This window comes from Diabrotica undecimpunctata, chromosome 4 (genome assembly GCF_040954645.1).
Source record: "Diabrotica undecimpunctata isolate CICGRU chromosome 4, icDiaUnde3, whole genome shotgun sequence".
NCBI classification, from domain to species: Eukaryota; Metazoa; Arthropoda; class Insecta; order Coleoptera; family Chrysomelidae; genus Diabrotica; species Diabrotica undecimpunctata.
In genome coordinates, this window is record NC_092806.1 from 159,180,355 (window position 1) to 159,200,892 (window position 20,538).

General features: G+C 35.5%; 1 protein-coding gene across 2 annotated transcripts in view; it reads left to right on the forward strand.

Moving 5' to 3' along the window:
• Positions 1–20,538, forward strand: part of N (neurogenic locus Notch protein) — a 367,839-nt gene that overhangs the window by 338,243 nt on the left and 9,058 nt on the right. Inside the window, exons 9-17 of one of the 2 annotated variants that reach the window (XM_072530756.1) lie at positions 11,981–12,271; positions 12,328–12,580; positions 12,909–12,929; positions 13,664–14,427; positions 14,707–15,001; positions 15,060–15,349; positions 15,873–18,321; positions 19,144–19,513; positions 20,267–20,486. In XM_072530756.1, the coding sequence (XP_072386857.1) occupies positions 11,981–12,271; positions 12,328–12,580; positions 12,909–12,929; positions 13,664–14,427; positions 14,707–15,001; positions 15,060–15,349; positions 15,873–18,321; positions 19,144–19,513; positions 20,267–20,486 (4,953 nt within the window). The remainder of the gene's footprint in view (positions 1–11,980; positions 12,272–12,327; positions 12,581–12,908; positions 12,930–13,663; positions 14,428–14,706; positions 15,002–15,059; positions 15,350–15,872; positions 18,322–19,143; positions 19,514–20,266; positions 20,487–20,538) is intronic. The other variant, XM_072530757.1, reaches the window with a different exon arrangement.

The window sequence follows — 20,538 nt, forward strand, 5'->3', positions numbered from 1 at the left end:
TTTCAGGTAATATGAAAGGATTTAAATGAGCGTGCATATGGTTCTCATTGGGTTAGACAAGTTTATCGGATGATAAAAATCTACGAAAATGGACAGACGGATAGCTTTGTTGGGTCTTTAACTGTTCGTGTCATCTACGAATCTAGAGAAGTTATTTCTTATATATTTCCAATGAAAAGTAGTTGATTTTCCATATTATACATAGTTTATTCCGATTAACATTTCAAAAACATTTTTTGCACTTTGTTGCAGAAATAAATAAATAATTTTTTGAAATAAAAAAACTTGTGTTTTTATTTTGCTCTCGTATGGGAGTCTTATCTTATTCCAAATGCTTTACTGAACATGAAATCTGCATCTCTGGAGCATCTTTCTATTGGAAATCGATGTTATTTATACGTAATGCTATCCTCTCCACTGTCTCTTTTTTTCGAGATCTGCTTTATGGACATTTTACTCAATTTGATCTTTTCCAAGAAATTTTTGTTCTTCAATATTTCGGTGGTACTTTCTTCATACAAAGTACCATCTTTTCTATATGTTTGTATATTTTATATTATTTGGTGTCACACTTTTCGTTTATTTGGTATTTAGACCAGTTTATTCATTCAGTCTTGTAGATTTTATCTTTAACTTTCATTGGAATTTTTCGGCCTCCCTTCCATTATTTCGTTGTACCAAGATGTTCAAATGTTAATGTTTTTCTCATCACTAATCCTTTTTCTTTATTTAATCCGTCCGCACATCTGTACCTATAGGATACTTCTATATTGCTATAATCACTAATGTACTAAGATCGAGTGACGAAAGACTCCTGAACGCCACATTCTGGGAAAGGCCCAATGGCAGAAGGTCAGTTGGTCGCCCAAGAAAGAGATGGAAGGACGCAGTAGCCAGTGATCTACGCAAAATGGGAATACAGCAGTGGGAAATAGCTGCTCAGGACCGACAACAATGGAGGAAAATAGTAAACGCGGCCAAGACTCACATAGAGTTGTAGAGCCAAATGATGATGATGATGTGTTTGCGTAACCAAGTGGTCACACAAGGCGTTGATGGGTTAACTAAATACACTTTATTGTGTTATGAAACATAACCGAAATTCGTAAATTTTATTACGAATTTCGGTTGTATTTATTATTTCAGTATTGGTATCTTTCTTAGGCCTAGTACCTTTTTTGGGTGGTGATATGAAAACAAGAATGTATATTTTAAGAATCTACATAAATATATAAAAATACATTACATACTTCCCTAACAGCGGTCAACGGTAGAATGGGGTGTTATTATCACGTTCATGTTCAAAATAATGAATAAAAGAAGCTACCGTATCTTTGCAACGACTATTTGATTTCTTATGTGACATTTTGGAATGTAATACGTTCTTGTTCGAGTGTTTTGTTCAACATAGGATCTTAAAACCATGTTCTGTCATCTGAACATCTAAAATTTTAGGATCACAAAGTCAAAGAGCTTAAAATCTTAAAAATATATCAAATTTTAACATATTTAAGATCTTAGGAAGATCTCTAGTAGATATTAAAGTGAGCTAATTTCTACTATAATTGACTGAGATGATATCTTTTCGATTAATTCGATTTTGAATAACTTACGAAGGCGTTCGAGCTTCGAACTCATGAATGAAATAAACCGATTTCCCTGAGAAAAGTCAGTATATGCACTCGGTCGAAGAATGCGGTTTTAAAAAATTAGGCGTGTCGTACTAATTACTTCCATTTTTAACTCACCTCGTTCGCAATTAGTTACCTAAGTATTTGATATTTATTTTATTCAATCGTGAGATGCCTTCTTTGAATCATTAATTATTCTTATATAAGAAAAACTGTTTTGAATTTCTTTTTCTGTGAAAGACGAAAGCAATGGAGACCGCTCGACATTTAATTGTCCTTTTAGGGTAACTCAAAGATATATTTTGTTGTTATATATAAAACAAGGAGTGTGTAGAAAAAGTTACGGCAATTCTTAACGTTTTAGTACCTTTATGAGATAATTAATCGGTATGTAAAGACAATTACAGACTAGCAAGCTAAATATTCCTATTTGGGTTTTGTGGAAAATACAAATTGAACGAGATACAAATCAGGGCTCGGCGGGGATAACTGGGGAGTTTCAAGGTAATATTCCTTGGTGTATAATGTATGCTGATGGTTTATGTTGAATAATAAAACAGACTATGCGAAAATGAAGAGGGAAAACGTCAAACAATGCTGAAAAAATTCTAAAGTAGGTCATTTTTTCCAAAGAGAAAACATTGTAATGATACAGACATTTCTCATTTATAAAACCCCTCCCCCTAGTTCCACAACCCCCTAAATTTAATTACGAAATATACCTATTCCTGTTTTTTCGTATATATGATATTACTTTTCATATTAACTGCACCTTTATGAAAAAAATTAAATTCTTGAAAGTATTACCACTATGTATCACTAATGTATCAAATTTTTTCTATCGTATCAAAATACACAGCTTGTTTCAAACCTCGACAAGAATTTGGGGAGGGTGACTCATAAATGTACTTGATCTATTAAATTGTACAAGGTCCAAATAATACGTCGTTTACTAGTTTACTAAGAAAATTAAAATAATATCAGTTCCCAACATTTTAATAGCATCGCGTACATTTTAATAGTGAATATGCGGTCCTCCTAATAGAGGTCCTAAACATTTCCTACGAACGCGTACACATCATCCACCATCCACCAAAAGCTATCCGCGCGATGGGTGCCGCGTTTGCTGACATGCTCCATACGATCTCCTTTCTAGATGTTTAATTTTTTTGTGAAATTTTATGCAGGACATGATATTCTACATGATATATCACCTCCGACGTAATATTTCACGTTTCATACAAAATGTAACGATATAATAGAAAAAAAAAACGAAGCGAATGAAGATTACAAGAGAATAAGCAATGCAACACAAGCCCTTGTAAAAATGATTAAAAGCGAGGACTGGGAATGCTTCTGAAAAAAAAACCGGAGCATGTGTGTGGAGCATGAACCTACTGTTTCATTTTATCTTTTCGAGATGCAGTCAGCACCACATCAACCACACAACGGCTATTGAAAACGGCGAAAATGGAAGTACTAATAAGAATTTCGGGAACTACGCTGAAGGTATAAATTGATGGACAGAAAAAAGAATGGAATACTCCTACAAGTAGATTAGAGAAAGCCTGAGTGCTGATAACCTGAAGAGATAAATTCCTAAACGGTAGAAGAAGTATAAGCTGACTAATCTGCCAATTAACAAGCTGAAAGCTGAATTGAGGAAGATGATAAAATATATAGAGTCTTGACAATATAGTATTGAACAGATAATTTAGGAACGACAAAGCATCTACAATTAAGAATATTTTGAATCCGCCTCGTATTCAAGTTTAATTTTGTTTTTGTCGTCATTAATTTGGACTCGGTTGGGTACAACTAATTGAGACGTTCTTGTCTGATTGGGAACGGTACTGGCGTAAAGAACTTTTTTTTTTTCTAATTAACCAGTCATTTTCTTTTGTGCTTACGATAATTACCAATTTTGTTGTGAATAAAGTACCATTAGTCATTATCAATACTTGTCTATTAATGTATGAATCTTCTTTTCACTAATTGTTGAGTAGTTTCTTCGATGTTGGTCTCTATTGATGGTCGCGAGTAATAATGACTTCAAATCATCGTAAATTTCGTTCTACTTATTGTTAATTATGCTACGTTATTGTACCAAATCACTCAAAAAGTTTCAAGCCTGACGTATAGATAGCGCCACCAATAAGAAATTAATGTAACTTAAAAAGCACTAACTTTCACGCCATTTGTCAAAATTTGGGCTCAACTGAATTATTATTATATAATACGGGCTATAAACCAGAAGTAAAGTGTAGGATAAGTTCACGTAGTAGTATCATGGTAAAATTAGACGGGTGTAAACAGAATTTGACGTTCAATTTTGCATGGTATTATTCAATAATATGTACACAACAGGAATCCTCCCGTACATTTATATGCCTACCATATAAATGCATGTATATATATAGCGTTAACAGGTCTGTTAGGCCCATTGCTGGATGGATAATTTCCATCGTTTTCGGCTCTTAGCTATCAGCTTCCAATCTCCGATTCCCATATCTCTGACATCTTTCATCACTACATCACTCCATTTCTTTCTTGGTCTTCCTCTCTTTTTTTGCCCTCAGGTACTCACCAAACAATATTCTTGACTAGTCTATTACCTCGCATTCTTTCTAGACATCTGAGCCATTCTAGTCTACGTTTTTTCACCACTTTTAATCCAGGATATTCTTCTTCGCCCTGGGGCCCTTTTTCCTTCAATTTTACCTTGCAAAATGCGTTGAAGTAGCTCGTATCTGCCTTAATTTCTCATTAGCTTTAGTTCGTCTTCTCCATTCTTTCTCTACTACTTTTCCACCAAATATTCTGAGAAGTATCTTTCTTTCCCATGCTTCCAATTTGTTCTGTATGGTTTTGTTCATAGTCCATGTCTCGGCAGCGTATAGCATTGTGGGTCTAATTATAGTTTTGTATACTCTTATTTTTGTATTAATAGATATATCTTTGACCTTAATTATTTTGCTCAAGGCTCCAGCACATCTGTTGCTCTTGGTCAGTCTCAGGTTGATTTCAGTTTCTTCTTTACATGTCTGATCATTAAGAGTACCTAAGTACATATTCATCCACCTCCACGAATTCTACAACTGATCCATCCTCCACATCCAATTTAAAGGAGCCCCTTGTGTTTATTCCTTTTTTTTTGCTCGAGATTTCCATGTACTTGGATTTATTAATAATAACAGATTTATTAATATTAACTTTCAGTCCCATTTTAGAGCTTTCCCGAATCCGTCTTTTCACTATACTTGCCAGTTCTTTTCAATTTCTTGCAATGAGAACCACATCATCAGCGTATGCTAACCGTACCATAAAATGTACCACAAATTCACTGAAGAGGTAGGAAGATTATTTTAAAGATCTGTTAGCGGAACAGAAATAAAGTCCACAAAACATATGAGCAAAAGGTCGAGAGTAGAATTCTACTCCAATCATGTCTCAGTAACAGGGAAATACCAGCTGAATGGAAAGAAAGCTACTTATTGGCAAAACTGAACCAAAGATCGTCACGCTTATTTCGTTTTCCTAAATGGTGCTCACCCACGCATTTGTCAATCCTCATCCAATTTTGGGGGTGAAATCACCCATTACAATAATTGTAGCGATGACCACTGTACACGAATCGCACGTAATGTTTCAAATTTATCCTCCAGTTCTGCCCTCTCCCAGTGATGACTGACTTAAAAAGAGTACTACAGGGAAAGAAAACTGGACATAAAGAGATGATTGTCGGGTAAAATGTTATGTACTTAACGTGTAAAGCATTACACAAGCAATAGGCAAATAAAATCTATGAAATCGTCCTACAAGATTATAAAGGTTAAGACTATTTTATAAACTTCAGTCTAAAACAGTGCATAACATCGATTAAATAAAATCTACAGTTACGTATAAGAAGCGCATATATGCGGTCCAAATTCTCAAAATCAATACAAATAAACGATATCCTTACGGTATTTCACTTGCGGAATATCTGGGCTAATGGTTACCCACATTTAGGGATCTTTTTAATTCTCGTTCGAGATTTCGTACCTGCTTTAAAACAGTCTCGGCCGATTAATCGCGAATGGGCCCCTATCATTTGCGAGTTCGTAATTGTAGAAGAAAAGAGGTGAAATGTGGAATTACGGAATAAGCAGGTTAATTATATCCGTAAAATTTCGGTTCTACATGAATTTTTTTTGCGGTATTAAGATGTTATTTATCATTTTTTTCGCATTAGTGTGATCGTGTGAGATCGAGGGGTGTACTATAGCTACGTGGTAAACTACAAAGAGAATATGCAATACCGTATGATAAATGATACGTTTTTGACACAGAATTTGACCAAAATCGCTTACTTGTCTATATTTTTTTTGTTAGGAAACAAGATAATCACTATGAACCAAATTTTGGTGCAAATGGAGACTTATCAAGAGAATCTATAACCTACTATACTATACTAACTCAGAAACCTTAACTTACTAACTTTAATCTGGAAACGCATATTGCATTTATATAGTGTGTCCAAAGATGAGGTGCTCTAGAGGAAAAACTTTATTGTTATTTTTAGCGAAGAATGTCATTCTTGATAAAAAGATTTGCTTGCTCTAAAATCCACAAGTTTTTCAAAACCTGCTTCTTTTTATAGTAAATCTTATGTAAGTCTCTAAGAATTTTTGCACTAAATTCAGAAATGTAATAATAATGTAGTAAATGAGGTATTACAAAAAAAAATACAAAAAAAATGATTAGCATAGCACAACTGTATCTGTAAGATTTCGTCTCGAACATTTCCATTGTTGTTTAAACAATATAGTCTCTAATAACAATTTGTTGCTAAATTACATACAATCTTCCAAATTATTCTATTATCGTCAATTTAAATTGGTGTCCTTTAAAAAGAACTTTTTGCATTCAGCCATTCACTGTCGCTATTTACTGCTTGGTGTATTTATTAATATCTTTTTTACGTCTCCTTACCGTTAAATAATTAATCAAAAATAGATTATAGGATATGTAAGAAGTATATAAAAAGATTGTATCGAGATAGTTTGGTTTTAAAATGTTTTATTTTACTAAAATGGTCGTTCAAATAGAAAATTGAATGTTTACCTACGGTTTGTTTTAGTTAGTTTCTGGGACTGTAAAAGATTTAAGTCAAAAATAACATTTATGAACAAAAAAAAAAGAAGAAGAGAAGATGAAAGGTAAATCCTTTAGGAGTCTTGACCTTTATGCGTGATTAGATTTTAACATATTTTCATATAATATTATAATTCTAATTATAATAGCATATGAAAATAAGTTGGTTATACTGTAAAGACGTAGAAATGTCATCGATGACTTATAACAAACTTTAAAAAGGAAATAATGTATACTTCCTTTCCATCGTCGTCCTCTTTTTATTTATATTTTATATATCAGAGGTTAAGTATCTAATTAATGAAATAGCAATAAAAACGAACTGTTCTTTAACAATTACAGAAAAATAATCGTTCCGTATATAAAAAGAGCATTTTAAATTACTTGTTTATGTTTTCCAATTTCCTAATCGAGATTATAATGAATCTATTATTGCAAAAAACACACTCATCGGTACGATTCTCTTTGTCTTTATTCTTTAACGTTTTTGAAGCCGACATTTGTGGGATTGACTTCCCTAATTATAATTCTCCTTGCGGTTCTAGATTCTAGGCAGTTCACCAAGTCTTCTTTGATTTTATCCAGTCTTTCCAAAACTTTCTTAGATTGGGGACACCTTTTGACAAAAAAATTAATTGGAGACCCCCTTGTCTTATCATATCCACTTCATTTGCCATTTAATAATATTGCCAAATCAAAGGGAAGATCTAATAGCGGTCTAAGATTTGGGATAGTTGTTTAATAGAAAAAAATGATGTTTTTACTCGGGCCATCTGTGAGTTACCCAATTTCTTTTTTCTTAGCCTATTAGGGCTACATTAGTGCTTAGATTTTTCTGGAATTGTAAATTTGACTTTATATAAGCAGGAAAATGTGATTAAACAGCAAAAGTTGCGTTGTACTGATGTAGCAAAATGATGCATAATGGATAAACGAATAATTTTTTAAAAAGATCGTTAAAACTGTCTTCGTCTGAAAATGAAAATAATAAAAGGAAAAATAGATTGAATATTGATGAGTCTTAAATATGGCTTTACAGTTATATTGGACAAGCCATATCGCGTTATTTGTGGAGAAGTTTTGTCAAAATAAAGTACGAAACTCTCGGCATTTAAATAGCAAACATTCAGACAAAAAAGAAAAGCCTGTAACATTCTTTGAAAGAAAGCTAAGATCTGTTCACAATCAACAAGCGGGTATCTCATCATCAACCACTACAAATGAAGTACATTGCTGAAGACTTGAGTCTACCTGAACCGGAAGTGGCAGGTCTGTCAAAATATTTTCTTTAAGTTCGTCATAACTTGTAATTTCCATAAACCAATTTTCATTAATATCGGGTAAGTGGTTTCTGATATATAAATAGTGTAAGCTCGTCGTCAAAAAAGGTTTTTCTACATATTTGACAGTGATGCCGAATTTACACATTAATCAGACATTTAAGAGAAAATGAAGAAAAAAAATGAAGCCTACAGAAAGATGCTTACCAAACGAACTAGAACAACTGTAGAGAATTACCTACAAAGAGAAGAGAGGAAAAGAGTATACACAAAAGAAAAAAACGAAACCACTTAAATAAGGAACTTAAATGTATAGAAAACCTCAACAGAGAGAAAGAATCCAGAGCTTTCTATAAGCACGTTAACATGAATAGAAAAGAATTCAAGGCAACCACAAAACAATGCAGAAGTCAGAATGACGACCTATTAACAACAAAGAAAGATGTATTGAATAGATGGGTGGAATACTTCAACTACGCACTTAATATAGAGGAAGAACAGACGAGGGGGAAGAGGAACCACCAACGATTCTTAAAGTTATTGCCTCGTTCCATGTGGTGGGTATTTGTTTTGTGTTCAATATTTTATTCATTAGTACATAAAGGACTTCCACTGTAGTTTTCCCCACGCAGGTTTTTAAAGCCAGAACGATGATGATATAAGACATTTATTCAACACACACTACATAAGATCCAAATGGGTGATGCTCAAAAGATCTCGGTAGATCTTTGGTGAAGAAAAGCTATTACATAGCTTTACGAACTTTTATACAATATTCAATAACATTCTTTAAAATTAAATGGAAATCAGTATTTAAAACTAATATTATCGAAACTGATAACATAAGAGAAGCCATTGAATCTGCAACATATGTTTGTGAAATTAATTACATCAACGACAAAACGTTATAAAAAATTGATCTAATTGATTATTGTTCAAGAAAAGCACTACGTGCAACCATTACCAACCAGAATACACATATTGTTTAAGTAATTTCCACATAATGACCTATGTAATTACCGACTAATTAGTACATACTTGGCAGCAATTAATTCGGTCAAAAGAGAGGAATAAAAAGTGGAAGCGCTTAATTAAGAAGAACCAAATCGTATTAACGACTCTGAATACACAACTAAACCGAAGATGGCATACTTCGATCGGTTGGCGATTTTCTAACGAGAAATGTTTTCTAAACTGGATTAATTAGAAAAATTGTTCGAATTTCTATAGATAAACCGCTTGTCCGCGGGACTTGCGGCAGCTCAGCGGTACCAAACGGGAAAATAACTTTACTATCAATACGCTCTAATATTCTTGAATTACCCAATTCATACATATAAGTTATCCATGACGTGACAAACATTTATTCAGTGGCGTTTTTATATATATTTTCGTAAGGATCGTAATTTGCAATTAAATTTCGTAAAAGAAATAAAGAAATCGTTTCATTTTTTATCGGTAATGGAAGTTTAAACATTATAAATATTTTTTCAGAAGATTTAATATGAGTATTATATACAGATTACCAAAAACTTTTTAAAGGCGAAACATTAACTGTTGAGACAAATAGAATATTGCTGATACTACAAACAAAAAGGAATCGTTTGTCAAAGAAATGTTTTACACACCTGCCAACAAGTTTATCTTTGTAATGGTGTGAATTCTATGAATTTTTCATCCAAGGGTCTAGCTCCATCTTTCCATGGGGCGCCCTATCATTTTTTTAATTTTGTTCAAGTTCTCTTATATCACGTCAGAAGTGCTCCTTGATATTTTTCACTCCTTTTATCCATATTTTCCTGTCTTTTGTCGTTTAGTTTCCTTTCTTCCATTAGTTCTTTTGTCTATTAACTTTTAAGATACTTTAGGATCTATTTTGTTATTCTTTCTTTCTTCTGTCCTGTCAGTCAAATAAATTATTTTTTTGTTCTTTCCCATAAAATCTTTTTTTTTTTTTGTTACTGTTGTGTCATATTCGTTCCTTATTCGACTCCATTTGGTCTCCACCAAATGGAGCATATATAACCAAATGGAGTCGAATAAGGAACGAATATGACACAACAGTAACAAAAAAAAAAGATTTTATGGGAAAGAACAAAAAAATAATTTATTTGACTGACAGGACAGAAGAAAGAAAGAATAACAAAATAGATCCTAAAGTATCTTAAAAGTTAATAGACAAAAGAACTAATGGAAGAAAGGAAACTAAACGACAAAAGACAGGAAAATATGGATAAAAGGAGTGAAAAATATCAAGGATTAGCACTTCTGACGTGATATAAGAGATTAATAAAAAGATGAAACAAATTTTAGGACACTACGAATCTTTTTATTGTTTCCTCCTCTTATTTTCTTGTATAATATTATATATTTTCGTTAGATTTCCTGTGAAATCTTGTAAAAATATAAACTAAACGTCGTCTTAAGGCGATTTTTAAACTCGATTGACCTCGCCGTGGGTCCTTCTTGCGCTGAAAGGCACCAGGTAGATGGACAACAGACGAGTCGTACCACTGATGGTACGTGATGGACGCTGCCCGCGCGGCAAACTTGTGCTCTTCCTTTTTTATCTTTTATCTTTCGACCTCAAAACTCGAGCACAGCCGCACACAGATCACGCATGGCATACACAACCTACACATCATTAACGACCTTAAGAATTTCAATTCGCTCTGTATATTATCTGTCAGGGTTTCGCCGACGTACATTTTTTTGCCTTTTAGGGCTTAGGGTCTATTGCGTAGTTGCTCGGCGGTTTTGTATTCAAGGTTCGATATCAACAAATGAAATTGACGAAATATTTATGTGACATAAATGATTCTGGAGCAAAAAATTCCATGTAACTTTAACTTCTCAAATATTTACGCATCAGTTGTTATTATTATTATTTAAATTTAGTCCTATTTGGTTTACTCTAATATAAAACCACTAGATTTTTTATCACACCATTTTTCCGTTTTATCGTACAATTTTTTTACTGGCACAAAATCAGTCTCCTACATTGTTTTTTTGTGTTATTAGATTTGTCTATTTGTAATTATGAGGGGTACCTATAAAAGTGAAACTTTTTGGGTTCTGACTGCATGACTGTTTGGAACTGTAAAACAAGAATAAAACTTGTTTAGGTGGTGTTTGGTAAATTATGCTTTTCGTCGGAGCATATTCACTCTAACTTTGGAAACGACTGCTCTAAAGATTTATTTTGAGCTGCAACCCTAGCATTATCTATCATTCTTCAACCAACACACATTCTGCCCATTATTTTGATTTAGATTTTGAACCGCATTCAGCTCCATGCGGTATGTATGAAGCCGAATGATGAGATTGAAGAATGATGTCCCAGCTATTGCAGTTTTTTTATTTTATTCTCTTGATAAGTATGAAACGTTCTTCGTTTCATTTTCGTTATTTTTTTAGGACATCCCGTACGTAATTCAAAACCGTTCCCAGGAATAGAATTGCTATTAAAAGAGACTGTCAGTCATCTATTTTACAATAAATTTAAGTCTCGAAATTTGTACCCCAATGTTTTTTTATATTCTTTTTTATATTTTAATTTTCCTTACGAGTACTGTTGTTTTTTTTTTCGTTTTGTTCTTGTTTTCGTTTTTTAAGCATCCCATTTCTGTGTCGCCCTTTTTTTCATATTTGTCTGTAAATTTTCTAAATCGTCTTTCAATAACGTCCATTATTTCTAACGACTGAGCAACGGGGCTTTTGAGGTGAAGGGTTTGTCAGATTTCTAAGTCTGCTTTCTCTGCTCTACTCTGTACCATGAGTTTAATTGTTGGATAGTTTTTGCATTATTTTAAATTCACCTAGATTATCATTATTACGTCGTTTCAACTTGCTTTTTATCCTTATAAAACCATAATGTGTTATCCCAAACTACGTCATAAAATTATATCATACTAAAATAACTTATTTTTCCAGGTTTTACTGGCACCCAGTGCGAAATAGACATCGACGAATGCAAAGAACGACCGTGCTTGAACGGAGGCACTTGCCACGATCTCATCAACAGTTTTAAGTGTACATGCGCGACAGGATTCACCGGTTCGCGCTGTCAAATCAACATCGACGACTGCGCTTCGAGCCCTTGCCGCAACGGAGGCGTGTGCCATGACGGTATCGCCGCCTACACCTGCGAATGTCCTCCGGGATTTACGGGAATGTCATGCGAGACGAACATCAACGATTGTCTGTCTTCTCCTTGTCTTCACGGTATGTAAAATATTTGGTTTTGCTCCGAATGTCATAATTGATAAATTATTTTTTAGGAGAATGTATCGATGGTGAAAATTCTTTTACGTGCACATGCCATCCCGGATACGCAGGTGCTTTATGTCAACAACAGATCAACGAATGTGAGTCGAATCCTTGTCAGTATGGGGGCCTTTGCCAGGATTTAGTAAACGGCTACCAATGTCTTTGCAAACCAGGCACCTCTGGACACAACTGTGAGATCAACGTCAACGAATGCTACAGCAATCCCTGCAGAAACGGAGCTAGATGTCTGGATGGAATCAATAGGTATGTGTTGTATATTTTCCTACCTATATTTGGAGCTGCAAAATCGGTATGGTAACAGTTATATCTGGCAAGAATAAACAATATTTGAAATGTAAAAAAATTGTCCGGTTTCACAAAGCTCTGCTAATTAAACAGTGAACTAATGAACTGTTAAGTTGAACAACTATTTGGATATTCTAACTATATTAACTTTAATATACAAAAATTTGAGACCAATATTTAACAGTACTTCAGTTACGTTTCGAATTAACGGAGCTTGATCAGACCGATCACAAATGTAGAGTCTTAAAAAATCGTATTAATTTCTAAATTTTTTTCACGCCTTCAGAGGTTTCCCATATTATGAGCCGTAAGTGTTTTCTCTTTTATGATTGAACTATGAATGTTTGCATGATTTCCTGGTGTATATTTTTATTTTGATATGTCGTTAGCATGGTCTGTATACAAAGAAAAGAACCTTTCGAATCAGTCGACGATTCGGCATGCATTTTTTGTTAAATTAGATGTTTTCGTTTGATATTTACTCTTGAAACTTTAGTAGAGGTTTGAATATTACAAACGAAGTGATGCGACCAAACAGAAAAACTAATACAGAAATCAAAATAGCTATAGATGCGTTGACAAAAGAAAAGGAGTTGAAAGAATCTTCCGCGGAATCCGAATCATAAAAGTCGACGATGGAATACTTTTGACCAATAGTTTCAGAAGTGTAAAAACTCCACAAAAACAATAATTTCATTCATTAGTTTTGAAGCGGGTTTGAAGATTAGATTTGAAGCGCCATTTCTGTCTGAAAGTTTGAAAAAAATGAGTAAAAATATAAACTTTAATTGGACGTCTATATATTTTTTCCAATTACGGAGAGTAAGTGCTACCTATTTTAAATGATACCCCGTACGAACCAAAAGAAACAACTGAAACTTTTTCAGAAACAATTTCTGGAATTAGTAGTACCAAATATATGGATTTGTGGTTCAAAAACTATCACAAAACAAATAGATTCAACAATTTTGCTCAAATTAAACGAAAACGTCTTTCGCTTGATACCAAATCATATCTTAGATTTGTTTTCTTCTTTTTCAGTTACACCTGCGAATGCCACCCCGGCTTCACCGGGCGCCACTGCGAAAACGATATCGACGAATGCTCTTCCAATCCTTGTGCAAACGGTGGCGTATGCATCGATCTCATCAACGGCTTCCGCTGCGAATGTCCTAGAGGCTATTTCGACGCAAGATGTCTCAGTGATGTCGATGAATGCAAATCCAACCCGTGCAAGCATGGAGGAAGCTGCGAAGACGGCGTTAACCAATTTATTTGTCATTGTCTCCCAGGTTATGGTGGCAAACAGTGTGAAATCAATATCGATGAATGTGCCTCGAATCCTTGTCAACACGGAGGCAACTGCAGAGACCATTTGGCTTCTTACACCTGTGAATGTTTGCCCGGATATTCTGGAATAAACTGCGAATCTAACATCGACGACTGTGCAGTCAATCCATGCAAGAACGGAGGTAGCTGCATTGATCTAGTTAACGATTTCAAGTGCGTCTGTGAGCTGCCGTTCACTGGAAGAGAATGTCAAGACAGATTAGACCCTTGCCAGCCACATCTGTGTCAACACAACTCAAAATGTACTCCCAGCTCCAACTTTTTAGATTTCGCTTGCTCTTGTGGTGTAGGCTACACTGGAAGATTCTGCGAGCAAGATGTGGACGAGTGTATTGTATCGAAACCTTGTAGAAATGGAGCTACCTGTAGAAACACCAACGGAAGTTACATGTGCATGTGTATGCGGGGATATGAAGGAAAAGATTGTTCTATCAACACCGATGACTGTGCTTCATGTAAGTATAAATATTATTTGAAACCTTTTTAGGACTTAATTATCTTAGTTTTACAATCTGCTTTTAACTTAATGGAAGATAGAAACCCAGTTTTTCCATCATAAGTTTATTTTTGACCTATATCAAACTGATGAGAACCAAAAAGCTTCAAATCATTTTTGATTATGTACATTTGACTTCTTAAAGTTGTTTACAGCGATCATGCTAAAGCAGTAAAGACTGTCGTCAAAGAACAGAATCGTTTTTAGATTATTGAACATGTTTTTTTTTTCTTTGCAGCCCCTTGTCAAAACGGAGGCACATGTTTGGACGAATTAGGTGACTTCGTGTGCCTTTGTATCAACGGTTTCGAAGGCAAACAGTGTGAAATCGATATCGACGAATGCGCCTCACATCCTTGTCAAAATGGCGCCACTTGTAACCAGTACGTCGATTCTTACACGTGCACATGCCCACTAGGTTTCTCTGGCATTAACTGTCAAACGAACGATCAAGATTGTACTGAAAGCAGCTGTATGTATGGTGGTACCTGTATAGATGGAATCAACAGTTATGTTTGTACCTGTAAACCTGGGTAAGTACTCAAAACTACCTCTCCAAATCCAATTTTTTATAACGTATCTCTTTTACAGCTATACTGGATCAAATTGTCAAAATCGCATCAACTTGTGCGACAGTTCACCTTGTCTGAACGGTGCCACCTGTCAAGACCATACCACCCATTACACTTGCCACTGTCCATTCGGATACACCGGCAAAAATTGTGGAGAATACGTAGATTGGTGTGCTACGAATCCTTGCGAAAATCATTCCACCTGCAGACAAAGTAAAAACCAATACTCTTGCACTTGCGGACCTGGATGGACGGGAAAGGTTTGTGATGTTGAGATGGTTAGTTGTAAAGATGCAGCAGCTAAAAAAGGTAAGAAAATTCTATAAAATCTACTTCAGAGAACAAATTTAGTTACTTACTTTGTTATATATTTATGTTACTCAAATAAACTACTGTTTAACATTTGAAATATGGCAACGTCGATATCGAAACATCAAATATGACATCATCTGTCTAAATTTGACGTTTTAGTACTATATATATTTAAAACGTTTTATTATAGGAGTTGTATTTGCATTTTTACATACAGTTAATGAAAAAATATAAAGTAAGTCTTGAATAACTTCGTACGGTAAATTTTCTATGATTTTTGACATGTTTGAAGAAAAAAATTATGATAGTCAACTACATTTGACTACTGCCCATGAATGACCATCTTGGTACGTTTATTTTGTTTATTTTACGAGTTTATTCGTCGTTGATATTTGTTCTAGTACAAATTTCGTGATAGTCATCAAAAATCGACTGTTGTGCCATTCACACTGTACCTGAATGATTATTTCTTAAGTTTTTTTATTTTTAATAAAAGTAACCCTGTATTTTTCGTTTACAGGAATCCATTGGAAATACTTGTGCAACAACGGCACATGTGAAACAATCGGTAATTCTCACAGATGTCACTGCAAAGAAGGCTACACAGGCTCCTATTGTCAAAAAGAGATAAACGAATGCGAAACCGCGCCTTGTCAAAACGGCGCTACTTGTAAAGATCTCATCGGATCTTACAGCTGTATTTGCCCCAAAGGCTTCCAAGGTCAAAATTGCGAATTAAACGTGGACGATTGTCAACCGAATCCTTGTCAAAACGGAGGCACTTGCCACGATTTAGTCGACAGTTTTCTTTGTTCGTGCCCTCCCGGAACTTTGGGCTACATTTGTGAGATTAACATCGACGACTGCAGAGCAGATTCTTGCCACAACAACGGCACGTGTATGGATAGAGTGGGAGGCTTCGAATGTAAGTGTCCTCCTGGTTTCGTTGGGCCTAGATGTGAAGGTGACATCAATGAATGCCTGTCCAATCCTTGCTCAAATCCAGGAACGTTAGATTGCGTACAATTGGTGAACAACTACCACTGCAACTGTAAAGCCGGCTTCATGGGTCGACATTGTGAGCGCAAAGTCGACGTTTGTGCTGCTAGTCCGTGCAGAAATGGAGGAATGTGTATACCAACCAATTCTGGGTACAACTGTACTTGTCCTGAAGGCTTCTGTGGTCGTTACTGCGAATTAAATGGCTACGACTGTGATTCTGAACCATGCAAGAACGGAGGGGTGTGCCACGTTTCCGAAATTGGAGGTTATTTCTGCGAATGTCCAGAAACAACCACTGGGCCCAATTGTGAAATCGACCTGGTGAACGAATGCGACAGCAGTCCTTGTTTACATCCAAAAGCCGTCTGTGAAAACAAGATCGGTGATTATGTATGTTATTGTCCACCGAAACACGTCGGAAAAAATTGCGAAGTGTTTGATCGAAGCGCACCAGGAGGCATTGGAAAACCTGTGAGACAGTTGCAAGACTTTAACAGTTTTTACGCCATGGATTTGGAAAAGCAACGGCAAGAATGTATTAGAAATAAATGTCCTATAAAACGAGGTAACATGCGTTGCGATGAAGAATGCAACACGTACGCTTGCGATTTTGATGGTAATGATTGTTCTTTGGGTATCAATCCATGGGCAAACTGTACCGCACCCACCAAATGTTGGGAAGTATTTATGGATGGTACCTGCAATGAAGACTGCAACAATCCTCAGTGTTTGTTTGATGGAAGAGACTGTGAAAAGAAGCTGCAAGCTTGCAACCCGATTTATGACGCTTACTGCCAAAAACATTACGCCAACGGTTACTGCGATTATGGATGTAACAACGCCGAATGCAACTGGGACGGTTTGGATTGCGAAAAAGAACCACCAGAACTTGCAGATGGAGTTATAACGATGGTGATTTTAATGGACATGGAAAGCTTTAAAAACAACTTGGTCGCATTCTTGAGAGACACAAGTCACCAATTGCGCACCACCGTAAGAGTAAAGAAAGATCAGCTAGGAAATGATATGATTTATCCATGGATGGGATCAACACCAACAAACAACTTACAGGATGATTACTTCCGAAAGAAACATCATGTAGTATTCTCAGAACAAGCACAAACTGGAGTCAAAGTATTTTTGGAGATAGACAATCGGAAGTGTGCATCGCTGGCAGAGAACTCGGACTTTTGCTTCCAAACAGCAAGCGCAGCCGCCGAATTCTTAGCTGCCAAAGCTTCCAAACACACCCTATCCTCATCTTTTCCGATATACCAAGTAAATGGCTCCACTGGCTTGGACCCGGATGAAAATCCTCCTGCAAATGCTAAATACGTACTCATCGGGATATTAATGGTTATATGTCTGAGTGCACTCATTTTTGTTGTCATCCAGACCCAGAGAAAACGTGCAGCTGGTATAACATGGTTCCCAGAAGGTTTCCTAAGAACAAATTCCGGCACCCGACGCAGATCCAGGCGGCGAGGCCCCGAAGGACAAGAACTGCGCAATTTGAGCAAAAATCCTTCAATACCAGGAATGGATATAGATCCAAATGGACACCACGGTCATGTTCCTCAATGGTCAGACGATGAAAGCGACATGCCACAACCAAAACGTTTCAGAGGCAATGATATGGGTTATTCCAGTGATCACACAGCTATTACTGAATACGAAGAGGCCGAACCACGCTGGACTCAACAACACTTAGATGCCGCCGACATAAGACCATCAGTCATGTTAACTCCTCCTCAAAGCAACGAAGTTGGTGATATCAACGCCAGAGGTCCTTGTGGTATGACTCCTATAATGGTAGCTGCCGTTCGCGGAGGAGGTATGGACACTGGAATAGAAGAAGACGACGACGATGGCGCCGGACAGATTATCCAAGATTTGGTAGCTCAAGGAGCTGAATTGAATGCTGCTATGGACAAAACTGGAGAGACTTCTTTGCATCTTGCTGCTAGGTAAGTTTTTAGTAAATAACTATACGACAAAAATAGTTAAAAGATCTTAAAAAGACAATAATCGATCATTAAAACATGTCCGAATACTTTATTTTCTTTAATACTACAAAATTTGGACAAATAATTGTTCTAATTAATACTAGAAACTTTAGATTTACTCCATACTTCAAAATGCTGTTTTACTCAATGCTATAAAATGCTGACAAGATATTGCTACAGAATTCTAGGAGGTTGTAAACTTAGTTAATGCTTCAGATTGCTACATAATGTCAACAGATGACTGTAGAATGCTTACAGGATATAATTTTAATTAATGCTGCACAGCACTGACTTTTTCCACTTCTTAATACTACAGAAAGATGGAATTTCTAGTCAATGCTACAAATTACTAGCGAATTATGGCAGATTCTAGTGTTATTAGTGATACAGAATACTGGCAGATTGTAGATTTACTTAATACTTCCTATTTGTACATAATGCTGACGCATTTTTTTACTTTGTGCTATAAAATACTTGAAGTTATTGTACTACATAATTCCGATGTATTGTAGATTTAATTAATGCTTTCACATTACTACAGAATGTCTATGGAATACTGACAAATGGCTACAGAATGCTTACATAGTATTTTTTTTTAATTAATGCTATAGAATGATAGCCGATTGTATTTCACCTTAATAATACTTGTCTACTTGCCACAAAAACGCTTTCATTAAAGTTCTAAAATGTTTTTCTGGTATCCTATTTGTCCTTTTAAAACAATATCCTAGCCATTTGATAAAATTAGGTGTAATTGTCTAACTAATCTTGTGTTAATTTCAGATATGCTAGAGCGGATGCAGCTAAGCGCCTTCTGGACCACGGAGCTGACGCTAACGCACAAGACAACACAGGCAGGACACCCCTACACGCAGCAGTAGCCGCTGACGCTTTGGGGGTGTTCCAAATACTCTTAAGAAACAGAGCTACCAACTTAAACGCCAGAATGCACGAAGGTACCACTCCTCTAATTTTAGCTGCGCGGCTAGCCATTGAGGGAATGGTGCAAGATCTCATCAGCGCAGAAGCCGATATCAACGCTGCGGATAATTCCGGCAAAACTGCGCTTCACTGGGCGGCTGCCGTCAACAACGTGGAGGCTGTTAATATATTGTTGGCGCATGGAGCTAACAGAGATGCTCAAGATGACAAGGCATGTAGAATTTATTTCACACTAATTTCCTAGACATTATTTGATGTTTTTAATAAAGATCTGGACCCTTTTCATTGTTATTATCACTTCTTTGACTTTACTGATCAGTTCTACCAATACAGTACAATTTTTTCCTATTAGAACCATAGAGATATCCAATTTGTTTCACGTAATCTCGATAGTTTTGCTGTATCTTTTATTGTATATTACAATGTAGTCATAGCTACATCATTATCCAGAACATTTCAAAGTTCACAGCGGCAAATAACCATCTCTTTTAATTTTCACAATTGATACCAATATCTTACTTTATTTATTAATAAACTCTTACTGTTTGGAATATAATACTGGATATGAAGGTGAAACCAAAAATTTTCGCCGTAGTAGTAAAAAAATAGTATTTCTTAGTGTGGCCTCCTTCAAATTCATAAATTTTTCCATTGGGTACCCAGGCATTAAGTGCGTGCATTGTTCTGGTAAAAAATATTGGTTTTTGTATTAAAAATGCACGTTTTCTTTCTGCCTTCGTCTAGGTGGTAAAAAAATATAGATGTAGTGATTAATGCGTGACCTAAAAGGGTCCTCTGTGAATCCCAAATCCTCAAATTGTACAATATTTTCGACTGATTAAATTTCTTTTCTATTTTTGTAGTATTTCTATTTAATCTTATTGCTGAACATTCTCGTTGTTTATTTTATTAGCTTTTGGACAATTTTTGACATACTTTACTTATCAGTTTTATTAATTTTTAGGACGAAACACCCCTGTTTCTTGCAGCTCGTGAAGGCTCATATCAAGCGTGCAAGGCTCTTCTAGAAGCGTACGCTAACAGAGAGATAACAGATCATATGGATAGATTGCCCAGAGATGTAGCAACCGAAAGACTGCATCACGATATCGTTCGATTACTCGATGAACATGTGCCTAGAAGTCCACAGATGGTTAGCGTTATTCCCAGCAATACTGTAATGAGTAAGTTTAACAAACACTATAAAATGTGGAATTATTATTTATTGTTAACTTA